Source organism: Carettochelys insculpta, chromosome 1 (genome assembly GCF_033958435.1).
Source record: "Carettochelys insculpta isolate YL-2023 chromosome 1, ASM3395843v1, whole genome shotgun sequence".
Classification (NCBI taxonomy): Eukaryota; Metazoa; Chordata; order Testudines; family Carettochelyidae; genus Carettochelys; species Carettochelys insculpta.
In genome coordinates, this window is record NC_134137.1 from 245,087,626 (window position 1) to 245,106,099 (window position 18,474).

Genomic DNA, 18,474 nt, shown 5'->3' on the forward strand with positions numbered 1-18,474 from the left:
GCCCTCCGGGACCCTCACTCCAGGGCAGTCCCTCGGCTGAGGAACGACCGGCCCCGCGGAGGGCAAGACGGCGGACCCCGCGCCTACTACCGCCGGCGGCGGCGACGGACCCCCAGCTGCTGGCCATCCTCCGCCGGCAGCTGGAGGTCTCGGAGCAGCACCTCCAGCTGCAGGAGCGGGCACTGGCCTGGCGCCAGGAGGCATGGGGGGCCTATATGCAGACATTTAACCGGCTGGTTGATTACCTGGCCCCCCATGCCACGCCGGCCGAGCCATCACCTGCCCTGCCTGCTCCTGCAGCCCCACCACCAGCTGCTCCAGCCGTCGCCGGGCCGTCCGCCGTCGCCCCACCACCCACCCACGAGGGCCACAGCGCCGAGGGACCCCTGGAGCCACCTGAGACTCGCCAGCGCCGATACCTTCCTGTGCAGCCCGCTCCCACCCAGCCGCAGACCAGACTGCAGGCACGGCGGGGCTCCCGGCCGGGCACGCCCAGTGCTGGGCTCTAGGGGCGAGGGGCCCGGGACGTGGCCCCCCCCTTGTTGTATATAGTTTGACTGTTTGTTTTTGGTGCCCCCGTTTGCCCCGTCCCCCCCATGTAAATAGTTCTCCCCGTTCTCCTCCCTGCTTTTCTTTTTTGTTGATGGCGCACACTTCTTTGCTTTGTTGTTGTATTGTTTTATTTGTGCACATCTTGCTTTGGTTGAACGTTTGTCCCTCCTTTTTGGTTTGTGTTTCACATATTTATTTATTTACAAAAAAAAAAAAAAGTTTCATAAAGACGAAAAAAAAGTTTACGTTCACCCACAAGTTCGTGCTGTCATTTGTCCAGGACAAGTGGGGGGGGGGGCGGTGGGGTGCTCCATGGTGTGGGCGTTGGGGCAGGAGTGTGGGGGATGAAGGGGCGGGCAGTAGGGGGCCTGGGCAGAGTTCACCCCGCGGCCTGTTGGTCGAAGTGGGCCTGCAGGGCCTCCCGGACCCGGGTCCCCTCTGGGTCCACCTGCCGACTGGGGGCAGCAGTTGGCTGCACGTGTGCCCTGCCGGCCTCCGCGGCCCAGCCCTGCAGAAAGGTCTCCCCCTTGCTCTCCACGAGGTTGTGCAGGGCGCAGCAGGCACCCACAATCTGGGGGATGTTGTTGGGGCCCGCATCCAGGCGGGTCAGGAGACATCGCCAGCGTCCCTTGAGGCGGCCAAATGAGCACTCCACCACGTGGCGCGCACGGTTCAGGCGCTCGTTGAAGCGCTCCTGGCTAGCGGAGAGATGGCCCGTGTAGGGGTGCATGAGCCACGGCCGGAGGGGGTAGGCCGCATCTGCGATGACGCAGAAGGGCATGGTGGTGTCCCCCAGAGGGATCTCCCGCTGGGGGATGTAGGTCCCCGCCTCCAGCCGGCGGCACAGGCCCGAGTTCCGAAAAACCCGAGCGTCGTGGGTGCTGCCAGGCCAGCCCACGTAAATGTCCTGGAAACGTCCCCGGCTGTCCACCAAGGCCTGCAGGACGACAGAATGGTAGCCCTTCTGATTGAGGTATCGTCCTCCACTGTGCTGCGGGGCGCGGATGGGGATGTGAGTCCCATCCAGAGCCCCGAAGCAGTTGGGGAAGCCCAGGGTGGCAAAGGCGGCGACAGTGGCATGTGGGTCCCCCAGCCTCACGAGCCTGTGCAGGAGCATGGCGTTGATGGCACGCACAACCTGCAGAGAAAGCACATGGGACAGCCCCAATGAGGGGTGAGCAGGGTGTGCGTGGCCCTGCCCTGCCCTGCCCTGCCCTGGCCCCCCTGCCCTGCCCGGGCCTCCCCCTGTGGGTTCTCTTACCTCCATGAAGACAGCCCCGACGGTGGCCTTTCCGACACCAAACTGCTGCCCCACGGATCGGTAGCTGTCCGGAGTGGCCAGCTTCCAGACAGCGATGCCGACCCGTTTCTCCACAGGGAGGGCACGCCGCATGGCACTGTCCCGGTGCCTGAGTGCGGGGGTGAGCCACTGGCACAGCTCCAGGAATGTCTGCCAGGTCATCCTGAAGTTCCTGAGCCAGTGGTCGTTGTCCCACTCCCCAAGCACCAGCCGCTCCCACCAGTCGGTGCTGGTGGGGTAGCTCCACAGCTGCCGGCGTGTGAGGCGGGGGGTGGAGCGGGGTGCTGCAGGGGTAGGGGTTGAGCCCTGCTGCCCTGGGGGCATCTCCTCCTCTGGGGCAAGGAGGTGCTCAGCTGCCTCCCACATGGCATTGGCCAGGGCAAGCCCTGCTCCTGCCGGGAGGGCTGGGTGGACCTCTAGCTGCTGCTGCTGCTGGGGGTCCATGACTGCGGCGCCCGGGGTCTGTGTGCCTATGGCTCCTCAGACCGCGTGCTGTGCAGGCTGAGTGTATGTGGGAGGGGCCCTTTAAGGGAGCGGCTAGCTGTTGCCCCGGAAGCGCTAGTCCGCCCGTTGACCCTGTCTGCAGCTGTGCCTGGCATCCCTATTTCGATGTGTGCTACTTTGATGTGTAGACGTTCCCTCACTGCGCCTATTTCGATGTTGGGCTGAGCAACGTCGAAGTTGAACATCGACGTTGCCGGCCCTGGAGGACGTGTAGACGTTATTCATCGAAATAGCCTATTTCGATGTCGCAACATCGAAATAAGCTATTTCGATGTTGGCTTCACGTGTAGACGTAGCCACAGTAAGTCAAAATAAGCAGATCATTATTCAGGTCAAATTTTCCTTCCAAAAAGCACTTTGCACTTGCCCCCACCCCACATGCAATCACTTTATTAATGCACAAATCCTTATTTAGCTTTCTTTCATTTTCCTTTCAATTTTAATGTCGACTGTGGAGGTCAAACAAATTAGTTATGTTATTTCAAATCTAATCATCTCAACCATGCACAAAGATAGGAACAGAATACATGTTTTTCAAGCTCTAAAAGTGGAATGCCTGATGCCACTCGGCTCTTCTGGAATTAACTGGTTCTAGATACAGCTGAGCAGCCCAAAATGCTATTCACTGTGCATGTCAATCTACAAACCATTAAGATTGGAGGCTGGGATTTTCAAAGGGACCCAAGAAAGTCTGAAACCCCCGCTCAGTACTTCTAATTTAGGGTCAGATTCTCAGTGGCTGTAAGTTAGGAGAAGCTCCAGAGAAGTCAATGGACCTATAAGCTGTGTTTACACATGCACGCTACTTCGAAGTAGCGGCACTAACTTCGACATAGCGCCCGTTGCGGCTACACGCGTCGGGCGCTATTTCGAAGTTAACTTCGACGTTAGGCGGCGAGACGTCGAAGTCGCTAACCCCATGAGGGGATCAGAATAGCGCCCTACCTCGACGTTCAACGTCGAAGTAGGGACCATGTAGACGATCCGCGTCCTGCAACGTCAAAATTGCCGGGTCCTCCATGGCGGCCATCAGCTGGGGGGTTGAGAGATGCTCTCTCTCCAGCCCCTGCGGGGCTCTATGGTCACCGTGGGCAGCAGCCCTTAGCCCAGGGCTTCTGGCTGCTGCTGCTGCAGCTGGGGATCCATGCTGCAGGCACAGGGTCTGCAACCAGTTGTCGGCTCTGTGTATCTTGTGTTGTTTAGTGCAACTGTGTCTGGGAGGGGCCCTTTAAGGGAGTGGCTTGCTGTTGAGTCCGCCCTGTGACCCTGTCTGCAGCTGTGCCTGGCACCCTTATTTCGATGTGTGCTATTTTGGCATGTAGACGTTCCCTCGCAGCGCCTATTTCGATGTGGTGCCGTGCAACGTCGAAGTTGAACATCGACGTTGCCAGCCCTGGAGGACGTGTAGACGTTATTCATCGAAATAGCCTATTTCGATGTTGCTACATCGATGTTGGCTTCACGTGTAGACATAGCCATAGTGATTCAGAGCAGCTGATGATCAAGCCCATCTTAAAAATAACAAAAGAAAAACAAACAAGAAACCCATGACCTTAGCCCTCCCTCCCCCCATTTTTTTGTTTTGTTTTGTTAAACAGTTAGCAAACCAAACATCATAAACAGTTAAGGATAGCCCAGGCAAAGTAAAGCATCAGCAAATTTAAAATTCTCTACTTCCTAAAGGCAAAAATGTCCATTGTCAAGTATGCCCACCCACCAAACAAGGAGTGTAAGATGCTCCATTATTCCCCTGTATGGACTATCCATACCACCAGCCAGATTACTTGGGTGTGCACACCCTTGCAGGTCGGTAGGTAGAGGTGGGCACTGGGTACAGCTGGCACAGAGAAGTTACATGCATCTGATAAGATGCTGGTACAGATTACTTTATCCCTGCTCTACCAGGGAAAGGAAGCTGGTCTGCTCCTGAGCTGTACATTTGTGTGTTACATAATAGATTAGAATGAAGTCACTGGTTTAGTTCTAAAGTGGTTGGTGTAAAGTTTATGTTGGACTTTCTTTAAAAGGTATTTTTCCTCATCCCAGCAGACACATAGCAAGAGGTTAAAAGTTATTTTTCTATAAGTAAATTGTAGCCTGTGTTTGAAATAGAATTTTTTTATAATAATGATGAAGTGACATTTTGGTGCTACTACTGAGGGAAGCCATATTGTTAGAGAGAAGGACAATAATGGAATGCCAAATTCTGCTCTTCGTCATGTATGAATAAGTCTCAATGAGCTTCCTGGCAGCTCTATAATGTACATTAAAGATCTGCAAAATATGCACTTCCATAACCTTAGAAGGCAGGTACAAAATTTTATATGTAAGACATTACACTCCACAACTTTGAGAAATAATGCAGAGCATCCAAACAGCCAACTAACAGTGCCTCACCTCACCTTACCTCTTTACACAGTAATTTCCCAGCTCCTTGGCAAATATGAAAGAAATAGACCTTGTAAATCACTGAGATTATGAGCCTCAGAAGAGGACTTCCAGAATGAGAGCCAAACAAGTGCTTGTCTAGAGGTCACTGCTGGTAGCAGTTTACCCTTCCATAGGGATGTGTCAACAATCTTCATTCACAACAGACCCACTCTCTTCCTATCTATGTTCTTTAGGGACTGCAAGCCCACTCACATGTTGTGTGAAACTCCCCAAGGATTTCCAAATTTGCTCATGCATGTTGTATTGAAGGACAGACTATGGCCCGGTGTAAAAACCTGGTTCTATAAAGGGGCTGAAGCTTTTTCTGCAGAATCCTGAGCACCCTCAATTCCCCGAATTAAAAAGTAATTGACTTGACTGTGACACTTTGTAACTCAAGGCAGCATCCTGGATTGCTTTTACTACCATTGTAGGTGAGATTATGCAGTAAGTAAGGTTGGGAAATCTGCCTTTGTATGGAGAGACTAAGTTGCTCGTACCACCTATTAGGATGAGTTACTATTTAATTCAAATCTTGCTTAATCTGTTTATTCGTTAGCTAACCAGTTCTGCTTTCCATGCCTGCTACTTATGATCACTTTAAATCCTTTGTGTATTTATTAAATCTCTGAGTCTTTGGCGGAAGTTGCTGGAGGCTCTCAGCTCAGATTACAAAGGCTAGCCTACATCCATTCCACAGTGAGGGAGGAAAGAGCTTGTGCTGGTCAGGCGTCTGCGAGGCAAGACAGTACATTTCTGGTGTGCAAGACTGAAGAGCTGGGAGGGAAGAGGAGAACTGCCGGAAACCTCTCAACTGATGATTCATGAACACTGGTGATTGGCGAGAGGGTCCCAGAGGGGCCTTTTTGGGGGGTCCACAGGCCACATGCCCCTGCCAGCCCAGAGATGGGCTGGAACATGCCCCCATGCCGAATGCCTGACTTTCCTCACCCCTCTTCTGCCCTCTCCCTGCTCTGGCTCTGCCCTGCCTTTGCCTTGCCCCCACCTGCCTCCTCCCCAGCTGAGGCAGCTTGGGGAACTAGTGAGGTTGAAAGGCCAGCACTGGCAGAAGGGCTTCGTAACCTCCCCCCGCCCTACACTCACCGGCAGCGGGGAGAGGGAAAGCGCAGCAAGCAGCCCCAGTTTGCGCTGCTCTCCAGCCATGCCGCTCTGCTTCCAAGGAGCGCTGGGCTACTCCTGCCCCGCCCTCCCAGAGCAGCATGGCTGGAGAGCAGCATGAACTGGGGTCACCTTGCTGTGCTTTCCTCAAAAGCAGCCAGGCAGTGTGCGGTGGGTAGGGGGTGGGCAGTGCAGGACCCTGCTGCCAGTGTTGGCCCTCCACGCCTGATAGAACTCCCCACTGTCTGCTGGCTAGGCATTCAGGGGTGGGGAAGCCACAGCACGGTAGCCACAGCTGCTGGTCACTCCTCCAGCCTTGGGGGGGTGGACGTGACCCCTCGTGCACCCTCATGCATTGCCCCTGTTCATGAGTGTCTGGGAGACAATTTATGTAACTGAACTGGATGTCCTGCTGTCTGTGGACAGCTGTGTAGTGCAGTGCTTGTCAGGACTGTAGCTTGATATTATCATCATAGTGTGAGGGACTAGCTGGTGAGTCGACAGCTCAGCAGTCCCACAGTCCAGGTTGCACCCCAGGAAGCCCATCACAATTCCCTGAAAAAAGTCATATGTTTACTAGTCCCTAAGGAACTACAAATAAGTTCTCATCTTAGTCAGACATTGGCTTAACAAATCCAAATAAATAAATAAATAAAAGCCTCACATTTTGCAAGATTTTCCTTCCCAATAATTAAAGTAGCATTAAGGGAGGATAGCAACAGCCTACCACTTCAGAGAGGATTCCCATGCCATTTGTACTTGCAAATTGTTAGATTAAACAAAATGGTTTGGGTGAACCATGGATTAAGTTTGCCTAGTTTTGTACGTTTACTAAAACTACAAGAAGTCCGTACATGGGAACAGCCTGTTAACTCACCTCTGCAGCGGTCATGAAGGTAAGGATCCTCTTGGTCTACTTCCTCATCTGAAATTTTAACTAATAAGAAGGTGAAATAGACATTAGAGAGGAAAGCAGTTTTTCCTCACATAAGAAAATGCTGTCTATCAGGGCAAAGCTTTGGAGCAGGCATTTGTGAATACTTACACAACCGGATAATAGTTAAGCGTTACATATTTATTCATTTTATAAAAACAGAAAATAGTGTTTGACACATAATTCAAACACATGTGCGTACAGAATAGACCTCCCAACTGAATGGTAGACCACAACATACCATGTATGATTGCCAGTTACACATGAACCAAGATTTTCAAATATGAATTCAAAACATTAGGCTTCCATGTAAATATTTAACCTGATTTTCATCACATTTGCTGAGCACCCTCAGCTTTCACTGACCTTACTTGCAGCTGAGTGCACTTAGAAGTCACAACTGTATTTAAACTAGTTTGATTTGTTCATTTAGATTTTAATCTAAAATACAACTTCACATCTAATGGTGCCTGGTTAAATCTCTGGCTGTGCCTGGCATGTCTCATAAAACAGCATGACAAGAGACAGCTACAACACAAATCATTCAAAAGAATAACCACATCTGCTTCCCTGCATTCTACTATGACTTGAATTTGTTCTCTGATCTCTCAGCTGAATTTTAGTGCAGGTATAACATACCTTCATCTTTGTTAGGAACATCTCTATTTGATCCTTCAGTGCCTTCTTGACCTTTGACACAGCAAGCTCTGAACACCTGGCCACACTGGTACCCTATCAGCTGGCTCTGCTCACAGCTCTCTCCTTGAGCTTGGGCTCTCTTTCCCAGCAAGCAACAGTAACAGCATTTCTATCAAAACAAGAAACAGAGAGTAAGTGAAATCCAAGCTCTAGCAATGCGTGTTTTGCCATTGACTTCAACAGGGCCAGGATTTTACCCTGTGTTCATAGAAAACAGTCAGCAAAAGCTTCCACACCCTGACGTTCAAAAGCCCTCCTGTGCTCCATTAGCTAACACTCAGAACACTCGTGTGGGTATGGATCAAGCCCTCAAAACAGAAGATGGGAACGAAAACCAGGCGTTGGATTTAATCCCCAGTGTCCTGGATGGGATGGGCTAGGAAGGCAAGAACAGTCCAGACTGAAGCATTGTAGTGGTTTCCCCTCCCTTCAAATGAACTGACCCATATCTCCAGCTCTCAACATCACCAATCTGTGGAATTCCTCCAAACCTTGACTCAGATTAAGGTTTGAGTTCCATTTTGAATTTAAAACAGATTCAATTTATCGGCGTGAAGAGGAGGGGTGCTGCTCAGTTTTTGAACAAACTGCCCGCCTGCCTGCCCTCCCACCCTACCCCCAAATCCTTGCTTAAAAAAAGCACATGGGCTTAAAATTAGCAGAACATAAAGGTATGAAAGGACCTATTGTATTTAGACAAACCATGACTTTAAAGGTTCTAAAAGGAAAAAGATCCTCATTGGAACCTGATATTTTAAACTGAATATTAATTACTTGTATAACAGTATCACCCAGATGCTTCAACTGAAAGAGAGGCTCCATTAGGCTAAGCACTGTAGAAGCACATGCTTTCTGTCCCAAACAAACAAGAGACAAAGGGTGAGGGAGGAAACAGAGGCACAGAGTGGTAAAATAATGCAGTGGGTCAGTGGTAGAACTGAGAACAAAGCCTCCTAAGTCTCATCCAATGTCCTAAATCACAGGTGGCCAACCAGTTGGAGACTAAGAGCCAAAACAGCTGTGGACAGAGTAGAAAGAGCCACATATTATGTATGGATAGATAGATAGATGTAGATAGATAGAGCAAACTCTTTTACATCCAGTATTCTATTATCCGCAACTCTCAAACCAGGCATTTTAATCATAAGTAAATTTTAGTTACACTTTCCTTAAGTACAGTTTAGTGAAAGTAAATACAAATAAATACAGCAAATACAGCGTAAGCTTACAGCATACAATACTACTGTTGTTGGTAAATAAAGTACTCTGCATACATTTTTGTTTGTTTCTTAATATCTAATCTTGTTTTCCTTTAGTGTTACACATTGCTAGGTACTTTTCTCTATTATCCAGAATATATGAATATCCAGCAACATCCCAGTCCCAGGGCTGCCAGATATTAAAGAGTTTACTATAATATGTGGCTCAATGCTTTCCCCCACTCCCCCAGATTCAGGCACTCCCAGCCTCCTTGCTGTAACCCAATGCCCCCAAGCGACCCATCTTCCAGAGCCAAGCACCCTCATCCCCACCCTGCTGTAACCATGCGCTTCTCCCTCCAGACACCTAGGGCTCACACGCAGAGCAGCAGGGAGCAGTCCGAGTGCACAGCTCCAAGCAGAAGCCACATTTCATTGAGCAAAGAGCTGCACGCAGCTCAAGAGCTGTGGGTTGGCCACACCTCTGTCCAAAAAACTGGTCCACACATCTCTATATTAACTATTCAAGAATGTCAACTCATGAGAGCCCATTCCTGAAATGAGCTCTGCTCATGCCCAGTCAGTCATTCTAGACACGAGGATCTGCACTGAAAGAATGGGGGCTTCAGACTCCACTGTAGGACAGAACAAAGGAAAATCGGATTGATTCAAAACAAACTGCTACGTTGATTTTATTTTAGCGTGAGCTAAAAAAAAAAAACACATTGGCACATTGCTCAATTGTCTCCCCTACAGCTAGAAAACCAGGCTGAAATTTGGTTCACTGCAACCAGCATTTGCCAACTACTGCTGTGAAGTAAAAGTCAGATGAAAATTTTTACTTTAGAAATTACTTTTATAATTGTTTTTCAGCTCAAAGGAAAATTAAATAAAAACCACTGCTGGAACATAAAACAATTACTCATTATGGAAGTTAACAACCTAAACCCCTTGTCAGGTTCAAGGAGCCATTTCCAACAAAAAATTCAAAACAGCATTTCTCCCAAACACCTCTGAGATACGTGCCTGCTTCCTTTCACTACACAGCCATATACGTAACTGCACGTGTGTTTTTTCCTTTGTCCTGCAATGAAGAATTCCTTTAAAGCCTGGAGCAGCAGCTCCAGGATAAAATAAAGAGATCAGACTCTTTTTCCCATTCCCTTTCATTACCTTTAGAAGAGCAAGCTACTTTTAAGCATCCTATCACGTGCATCATCTTTTTATGCCATCCTCCATTTCTTTGGTGATGTTATCCAGGTATTTCTTCTTGCCCCATCTTGCATTTCACAGCATTTTTGTTTTGTTTTATACAACATTTTTGCTGCTTCTTTTTATGGCAAGAGTGACGATAGTTTTGGCTTTTTTCTGTTCCCTATAGGAACAATTTACACACAAGTATTCTACTCCATCTTTTACACATGTAAGCTGACCATATTACAGCAGAATCCTTATTTTACCAACTAACTAGGGACTGGTGTGTTCTTAAAATTGAACATCTCAGTATTACATTAGCAGATGCTGTGCATAAAAGTTAAAGTACTGTGCACTGCACCATTTTCTTCTTATCCTTCAAATCTCTGCATAGTGATTTTAAATGCACTCAAGGCATCCGAACGTGAAGTTGACAATTTGCTCTTCATCAGTACCACTTTTGTTATGTGTAGCATGACCAGGCATTCCCTTTTTAAAGGGACACCCACCTGCAGTTGTCTTTTTTTCTTAAAAATAGACAAATTGTCCCTCGTTTTCTGTTTCCCTTCCATCAGCAGTGGTGGGTCCTGCTGCCAGCTGGATCTTTGCTTGCCTACCAGCGGTGATTGGCACAAGTGGTCCAGTGGCCAGTGATGGGGATGTATGTGTGAGGCTGGTAGTGGGGCAAAGATGCAACACACAGGGCTGGGCCATGCCCCACACCAGTCTGTCAGCACAGCCATGGCTGCTTTGAGCCCCTCAGCCCCACCCCATCTCTAGTTGGTACTAGCCGCATGCTGACACAGCCAGTTACATGTCACCTCTGCTGGCCACCCATCAGCCCTTTACGTACTCCCTTCTCGCAGTCCTCTCCCTGCTCTGCCCCATCCTCTCCCCAAATCCCACTGCTCCTCCATATCCCCACCAGTGGGGCACATCCTGCTCCCAGTGCTGTCCAGGGAACCATTCCCTGATCAGAGTACTCAGCTCACTGAGACTGGCCAGCAAGCTCCTTCATTTCCCCTCTGCCTCTGAATGGGCCAGTGTCCTTTGAAAGCCCAAGATCCTGCTGCCTGGAGTGCTGCTCAGGAGGAATGGAGACCAGCATGGGTCAAAGCCCTGCACAGTGCTGGCACAAGGAATCCTCCCTACTGCTTAGCTAAGCCCTGGAGTAGGGTGGGGGGAAACCAATTTCCAGCCTGTTTCCACCTTGAAGCTGCAGGCTCCACAGCAGGCCCCAGACCAGGGGCTTAGCACCCTCTTCACACACCAAGGAGCACATGTCTGCTCCACCCCTAATACGCACTCCGCTGCATGGAGCCACCTCTTTGACCAGGTTTGCTGAAACCCCTGTAGTCAGGTTTCCTGGGCTCATTGCCAGGGGACAGGAGGCAGCTGGATTACGTCAGGGGGCCGCAGCAGCTTAGAGACTTTCGCTCCCTTTTTACACTGTAAAAACAATGGGAAGTTCCGTGGCACCATTTTACACTGCGTGAGCGGCACAAAACAAGCTGCTTCAAACCTCAAGAGAAGTGTGGTGAGATGAGCTCTGCAAAGACACAAGCCAGGTCATCCCTCCCTCTGCCTTCCTCCTCCCCTGCAGCTGGGAGCAACTCCCTCTACCACCCTCCCACATAGAGCTGAGAAGCTGCGACTGATCTTTCTGGTGTGAGCCCTGGCAGAAATCTGGGAGAGGGGAGGCATCTACCCCTGCATCCTCCCATGTGTTGCCCTGGGAAGATGCAATGCCAGGTACCAGGAGAGGTGCGTCTGGTCTGGAGCATGGAGGGCAAAGAATATCACACAGCGACCCAGGCCACTCGGTCAAGCCCCCTTGCAAGAGAAGTATACAGGAGTGTGAATGTGTGTGTGTGACACCTCCCTGTTTGAGTGGGGGTAGAGAACAGAGGGGTGTGTGTGCATCCCTCCGCATGTGAATACTAAGCCTTAAAGATAAGAAGGTAAATAAAAAGAATCCAGTTATACAGCATTTCTTTTTAACAAAGGCTCAGTCAACTGGTTGCTGTTTGAACTTTTGTAGTATGTAGTTCTGACTGATGGCCACTGAACTCACTTAAATATGAGTGAGCAGGTGTCCTGTATTCAGCACAGGGAATTGCAGTCACCCTAAAAATAAGCTTGTGGTTATAGAACAAGACTGCGCATCTGACCACCTGGTTCTGCTCCTGGCTCTGCCACATAGCTCACTTGTGAGTCTGGGCTAGTCACGGATGCTCCCCATTACTCAGTCCTTCCAGTCATAAAATAGGGATAGCAACTCACAGAGGCTCCAGGGAGACTAATTTAATTAGTCTTCATAAATCCCTCTGGAGCCCTCAAATTAAAAGCACTAAATAAGTACCATCATCAGATAAGTACCAGTGCAAATGTTCCCATAATATTTTGTCTAAGTACTTCCACCCTATTGCTAATTTTGAAGTTAGTTCGGACTCCATGTCAATTCACTTCTTAGTTTCTTTAAAGACATTGCCTACAAGTGTGGCAACTGTCCCCAAGGTCTGTAGCAATATGGACAACTAAGAACTGGGTTGAAATTCCCTCTACATTTAATGTAGAATGTAAACTTGTAATTAAGACCAGGGACCCACCAAACCACACCTATGTGCAGCTCATCTTGCCTCAGGTCTTCCTCCTACCTAGCAGTCTGCTAAGACTCCTTTATAGGCCCAGGAGTAAACAGCCCTCTTTAATTTGATGGAAAGCGCTTATCTGCTTTTGATTCAAGGGAGCTGGGCTCAGTTTCTCCCCAAAGACCAGCTAACCTGTGACAGCAGCCTAATGAATTGTTAAACTATATTTAAATGTACGTACCCCATGCTTTGCTACCACAGATGAAAACCAAAACAACCTCTAGGTCTGTCCTTATTTGCAGAAGCCATCAACAACCCCATGAACACTTCAGTGTAACAACACACTGACGGCCCATGACACACTGTTACCGCCTGCAGAGAAGTCTGCATTCACCACCACCCCTCCCACCCCTGCTCTGGGGCCCTGAGTCTACCTCCCTCAGTTCCTGCATCTCACTTCTGGCCAAAGCCAAAGAGAAAACAAAAGTAAAGCAGAGGCCCTGGTTTTGAGGGAGTAGTGACTGGACACAGACCAAGTTCATGCTGTGAAGCAAGCCAGAATAGGTAAGTAGAGTCACCTCCCACTGTCCCACTGGTGAAAATCCTCTTTAGAAAACAGGGAAGGGGAATTGTAGAAAGAAACAATCTAGACTGTAAACAGGATAGTAGCAACTGAGCAACCCAAGGCATCCAAGACAAGTATTTTCATCCTTGGTACAGAATGATGAGGACACTTACTTGTGCTCAAAATTCTGGTGATGTTTCAGTTTAAGAGTAAAACAAACTCATTTTACCTCTAACAAATAACAACAACAGTTAATAGCAGTTCTGAAAGTCTCACCTGAGTGAATCTGGCTTCGCAAGTGGAATTTTTATCATGCGACTCACATTCTTCATGTTCACTGGCCATGTTAATGCCAATGGAACAGTAATGTTCTTCCAGCTTATTACTGCAGCACTGCTCCTGGACTATGCTGTCAATTGAAATGAAGTGAGACCAAAAGGGAAGGGAAAAGTGCATTCAGAACAAAAGCATATAAATCAGTTACTTTTACTAATGATGCATTGGTATTGAGTTTTAGTGGGAAAATGTTTACTTCGAACAAACATCACAGTAGCTAAAAGGACTTTTTAGGTACAAACAGAATGAATGGCTAAAAGATACTAGCTAGTTATAGTGACCTGCAAAGCTTTTCAAGTTTGTTCACATTTTCAGCTCTCAGAACCATGGTCCATAAACGCTTCTTTTTCCATTTGTCAACAACCCTGTTTGTCTAATTTTCTAAATCAAAATAGGTCCTCCAACTCCTTCCTCTGGATAAAACTGAGTGAGAAGGACAAGCTTCTCCCCCTACTGACGTAATCAATATCTGCACACCAAGCACAACCAAACAGTTTCCTTCACATTACACATTATCTTATCTTAGAGACTGTTGATACATTGCTTAGGTTAAAGCAGTTGCATCCATGTATCCCAGTACAGAATGGGGAAGACAGACAATTTCACTGAGTAGGAACAAAGGGCAAATTTAGACCATCAAAATGATCACTTCAATTTCATCAGAAATGTTCTGTTTTTCAGTAACCACAGGGAAACAGAAACTAATTAGTTTACAATTTTGTTGTACATGGTTAAAATTCTACTAGGATCCCAAATCTTAAATGTGGAAATTTTAAGAGTACATGGATACAGAATTGACTTTCACTGATGATATCTCAGGTTCACATAAGTGTTCTACCTCTGATTTATGGTGAAGTTTAATCACATTTCATTGGTGCATCAGCAACGAAGCAAATTTATGTTTTAGACTTTTTTTAACAAGAAAAAAGCAACTTTGTCACACACGTTGCTGAAAAGAGCCCTTAACTTATTAATCAAAACATAAATCAAGTATTTTACCAGAAATTCATCTTTATCTTTTTGCTCACAAATTTTGCTGAAAATATAACAACTTGGTACCAGATCAATTTCAGCAGTGTTTGGAATAGAAACAACAGGCAACTCATGAAAGCCCAACCAAAAGAAAAATCCTAAATTTGACAAGTTCAAAGCATCACAATTTTATTCTTTTACCCAACATTAGGTTAATACATCTATTAACAATCAGAGTCATGTGGTTTTACTTTATGTTAAAATTTAACCTACTTTACTGATTTTCACAGAATAACTTTACAGTGAAAAACTTGCTGGTTCATTTACAAAACAGCAATATCCCAAGAATCCTTTCATCTTCTTTATTATCCTCCCCAGAGGGTGCACTCTTAAACCAGCATGGATTTCCTAATCACTTCTGGTGAGCTCTTATTTCTTTTCATTTTTTCCCATAAAAGCATTAAATATTTAACCCTCATCTTAAGACAATTTCTTCATTTGGTGCCAATCTTGTTTAAACCAGAAAAAAGCCCTTGTTACCTTACTTCTCTCTCTCTTGACTTATCAGTGTGCCTTCAAACTACTTTTGTGCTATTGATGTGAAAAACTGGAGGTTTTATCTTTAAGTCAACCATTGACACTAGAAAGAAAATTATTCTGCTCAAAGGAGTGCTTTGCAAAAATAAGCTAAGCTCTCAAATTAAACAGACTTTTTGAAACAAAAGGCATTTTTCTGGCTTTAGTCCTACTGTCATCCTTCTTATCAGTTCAAAGATTGTTGTGTAACATGAATTATTGTAGGACGATTGTGCAGAACATGACCTGTAATAATTTTTATATAACACATATGCTATTGAGAATGTGTAATGTCTCAGAAATGAGAGTGCAATGAGGTGGAATGGCCTCATGTGGACAGCTGGGCTCAGCTAACTCTGCCCCAATGCCCTCACAAGAAGCGTGGTGCCTGCGTAGGAAATACAAAAATAAAAAAAAAAAAAACAACCAAGGCTCTGCAGCTCAATTGGATTCTCCCAGGGAAGGAGCCAGATGTCCTTTTCAGGGAACCTAACTACCAACAGAGCCTGTGACCAGCTATGGTACTTGGTGAAAACTCTCCTGAGCCAGTCTGCCCCAGAATATGGAGAGACATGGAAATGAGAAACCAAGCCCCAGTGAACGCAGAGCAGCTGCATCAAACGATGACTGGAAGTAGACCAGGGAGCCAAGATATTGACTCAGCTCTGTTGCTGGGTGATAAGGCAGCGATCCATGCTTCACCACCAACCAGTTACAGGACTGCCTGTTGTTTCTAGGGCTCCAAGCCGGACACTGGTGGAGCAGGGAGGCCTAGGGCCCCAAACACTGTACTTAGGGCTGGATGAACTACTTCTGCAGCTTGCACATAATAAGGCCTGGGCTATTGACCACTTACTTATTTAAACCGCAGGTAGGGGTCCTGAGCCACTGACATCTTTCAGCTTGAATACTCAATCCTTAAGCTAGAAGGATGGCTCCACTGACAGTTTGTCTGCTCTGCACTCCAATTACCAACCTCCTCCAGCCCAAACGGAGACAACACAATCAACCACTTATTCTTCATATTGGCTACAAGCCAAAATGCCTGATCGTGCTCATGGCAGGTTGGCCTGATTCCCTGCTGCTGCCAAAGAGTGTCCCTGGCTCTGTGGTGCAGGTATCTTACAGAAAGATATATATTTTTGAGTGATGAGCAAAGAAGTGCATATTAGAGATGGGCCTAAACCTAATTCCCAGGTACAAACAGCATCAGTTTTGATCCAGTCTTGAATTTTGAGGTTTGAGATTTGAGATTCTTTTATTTGAAAAAAAAGTGTTTTCTGGGTATAAAAAAGAAAACTTTGATCATATTTATTATTTAGAGAAAGTCTTGATGGCATGGTGGGAAGAGAGAAGTTACTCACCGTAGTAACGGTGGTTCTTCGAGATGTGTCCCCGTGGGTGCTCCACGATAGGTGTCGGGCTCGCCCCGGCGCCGCAGATTGGATCTTTCCAGCAGTTTCTGCCGGACCGCACATGCGCCGGCGCGCACCGCTCCCTTGCGCGCTCCCGGCCACGTGCGCGATCCGGTCCCTGCCAGTTCCTTGACCAACCGCCTCGGATGCTCCTGAAAAACACTAAACAGAGATCCGAAGCGGGGAGAATGGGCGGGTGGTGGAGCACCCACGGGGACACATCTCGAAGAACCATCGTTACTACGGTGAGTAACTTCTCTTTCTTCCTCGAATGTCCCCGTGGGTGCTCCACGATGGGTGACTACCCAGCAGTAACCCAAGAAAGGAGGTGGGTAATTGGGTTATGTGCAGCTTGCCCCCGAAAGGACGGCTGTCGAGAGACAGGTATCCTCTTGGAATACCCTGTGTAGGGCATAATGCTTGGTGAAGGTGTCATAGGACGACCATGTCGCCGCTCTGCAGATGTCTTTTAGCGCAATGCCCTTGAAAAAGGCTGTTGATGCCGCCACCGCCCTGGTGGAGTGAGCCCTAGGCGGGGCCAGTAAAGGAGTCTTTCTAAGTTCATAGCACATTTTTATACAGGATACGATGTGCTTCGAGATTCTCTGCGAAGAGAGACCTTCTCCTTTTGATCTGGGAGCGAGAGAGACTAGGAGTCTATCTGTTTTTCAGAAGGACTTAGTCCTGTCTATATAAAAAGCCAGCGCCCTCCTCACGTCCAGGACGTGTAGGCGCGCCTCTTTGTTGGAGTTATGAGGCTTTGGATAAAACGAGGGTAAGGCTATAGGTTTGTTAATATGAAACTCTGAAGAAACTTTCAGAACAAAGGCTGGATGCAGCCGTAAGGTTACCGCCTCCTTCGAAAATACTGTGCAGGATGGCATTGCCATAACTGCCGCGAGCTCGCTCACCCTGCGAGCTGACGTGATTGCAAGAAGGAAGGTCGTCTTTATTGTAAGGAGACGGAGGGAAACTGTGGCTAAGGGTTCAAACGGTGGTCCCGTTAGCGCGTTAAGCACCAGGTCCAAGCTCCACGAAGGTGGAAGCGGTTTCCGAGGGGGGTACAGGTTTACCAGCCCCTTCAGGAACCTGGTAACCATGGGATGGGCGAACACCGTGGGCCCTTCCTCTTCATGTCGGAAAGCAGATATAGCGGCAAGGTGGACCTTCAACGAGGATAGGGAGAGTCCGCCTCTCTTGAGGTCCAGTAAGTATTCTAATATTATGGGTATAGGCACAGCAAGGGGAGCTAATTGCTTGGTAGAACACCATGCAGTGAATTGAGTCCATTTCTGCTTGTAGGTCTTCCTGGTGGAAGTCCTTCTGCTACTTTCTAGGACTTGTTGCACTCCCTCCGTACACGTGCTCTCTAGGGAGCTGAGCCATGGATTAACCATGCTTGCAGTCACAGGCCTCGGGGGTGTGGGTGCACTATAGACCCCTGGGCTTGCGTGAGCAGGTCCAGCACCACCGGAAGGGGCATCGGTGGGCAGTCCGATATGCGCAGGAGTAAGGGGAACCATTGCTGTCGATCCCAAGTTGGGACTACTAGGATCATGCGGGCTCTCTCTCTCCTGGCTTTCTGCAAGACCTTGTGGATGAGCACTGTGGGAGGAAATGCGTAGAGCAGGGGGCCCTTCCACGAGATCACGAAAGCGTCCCCCAGGGACCTCCGTCCCAGTCCTGCCCTGGAGCAGTATTGTGGGCACTTCTTGTTGCGATGAGTGGCAAACAGGTCTATCTGGGGAAACCCCCATGCATGAAAAATTGGTCGTAGCAGATCGGAACGGATCTGCCACTCGTGTGTGAGTGCGAAGTGCCTGCTCAACTGGTCTGCCTGCACATTGTGAGCGCCTGGTAAATACGAGGCTTTCAAAGTTATATTGTTGGTGATGCACCAGTTCCACAGGCAGACTGCTTCCGCACATAAGGCACGGGACCGAGCTCCTCCTTGTCGATTTATATAAAACATCGTGGAGGTATTGTCTGTGTTGATCCCGACTACTTTGCCTTGTATATGGTCTCGAAAGTGTTTGCAGGCGTTGAACACTGCTCTGAGCTCCAGTATATTTATGTGCAGCGACTGTT

At 48.0% G+C, this 18,474-nt stretch overlaps 1 protein-coding gene across 1 annotated transcript in view; it reads right to left on the reverse strand.

Moving 5' to 3' along the window:
• Window positions 1–18,474, reverse strand: part of FBLN1 (fibulin 1) — a 152,054-nt gene that overhangs the window by 105,492 nt on the left and 28,088 nt on the right. The window contains exons 3-5 of the mRNA XM_075003473.1: window positions 13,364–13,496; window positions 7,479–7,647; window positions 6,783–6,842 (exon numbers count right to left, since the gene is read on the reverse strand). Coding sequence (XP_074859574.1) covers window positions 6,783–6,842; window positions 7,479–7,647; window positions 13,364–13,496 — 362 coding nt within the window. The remainder of the gene's footprint in view (window positions 1–6,782; window positions 6,843–7,478; window positions 7,648–13,363; window positions 13,497–18,474) is intronic.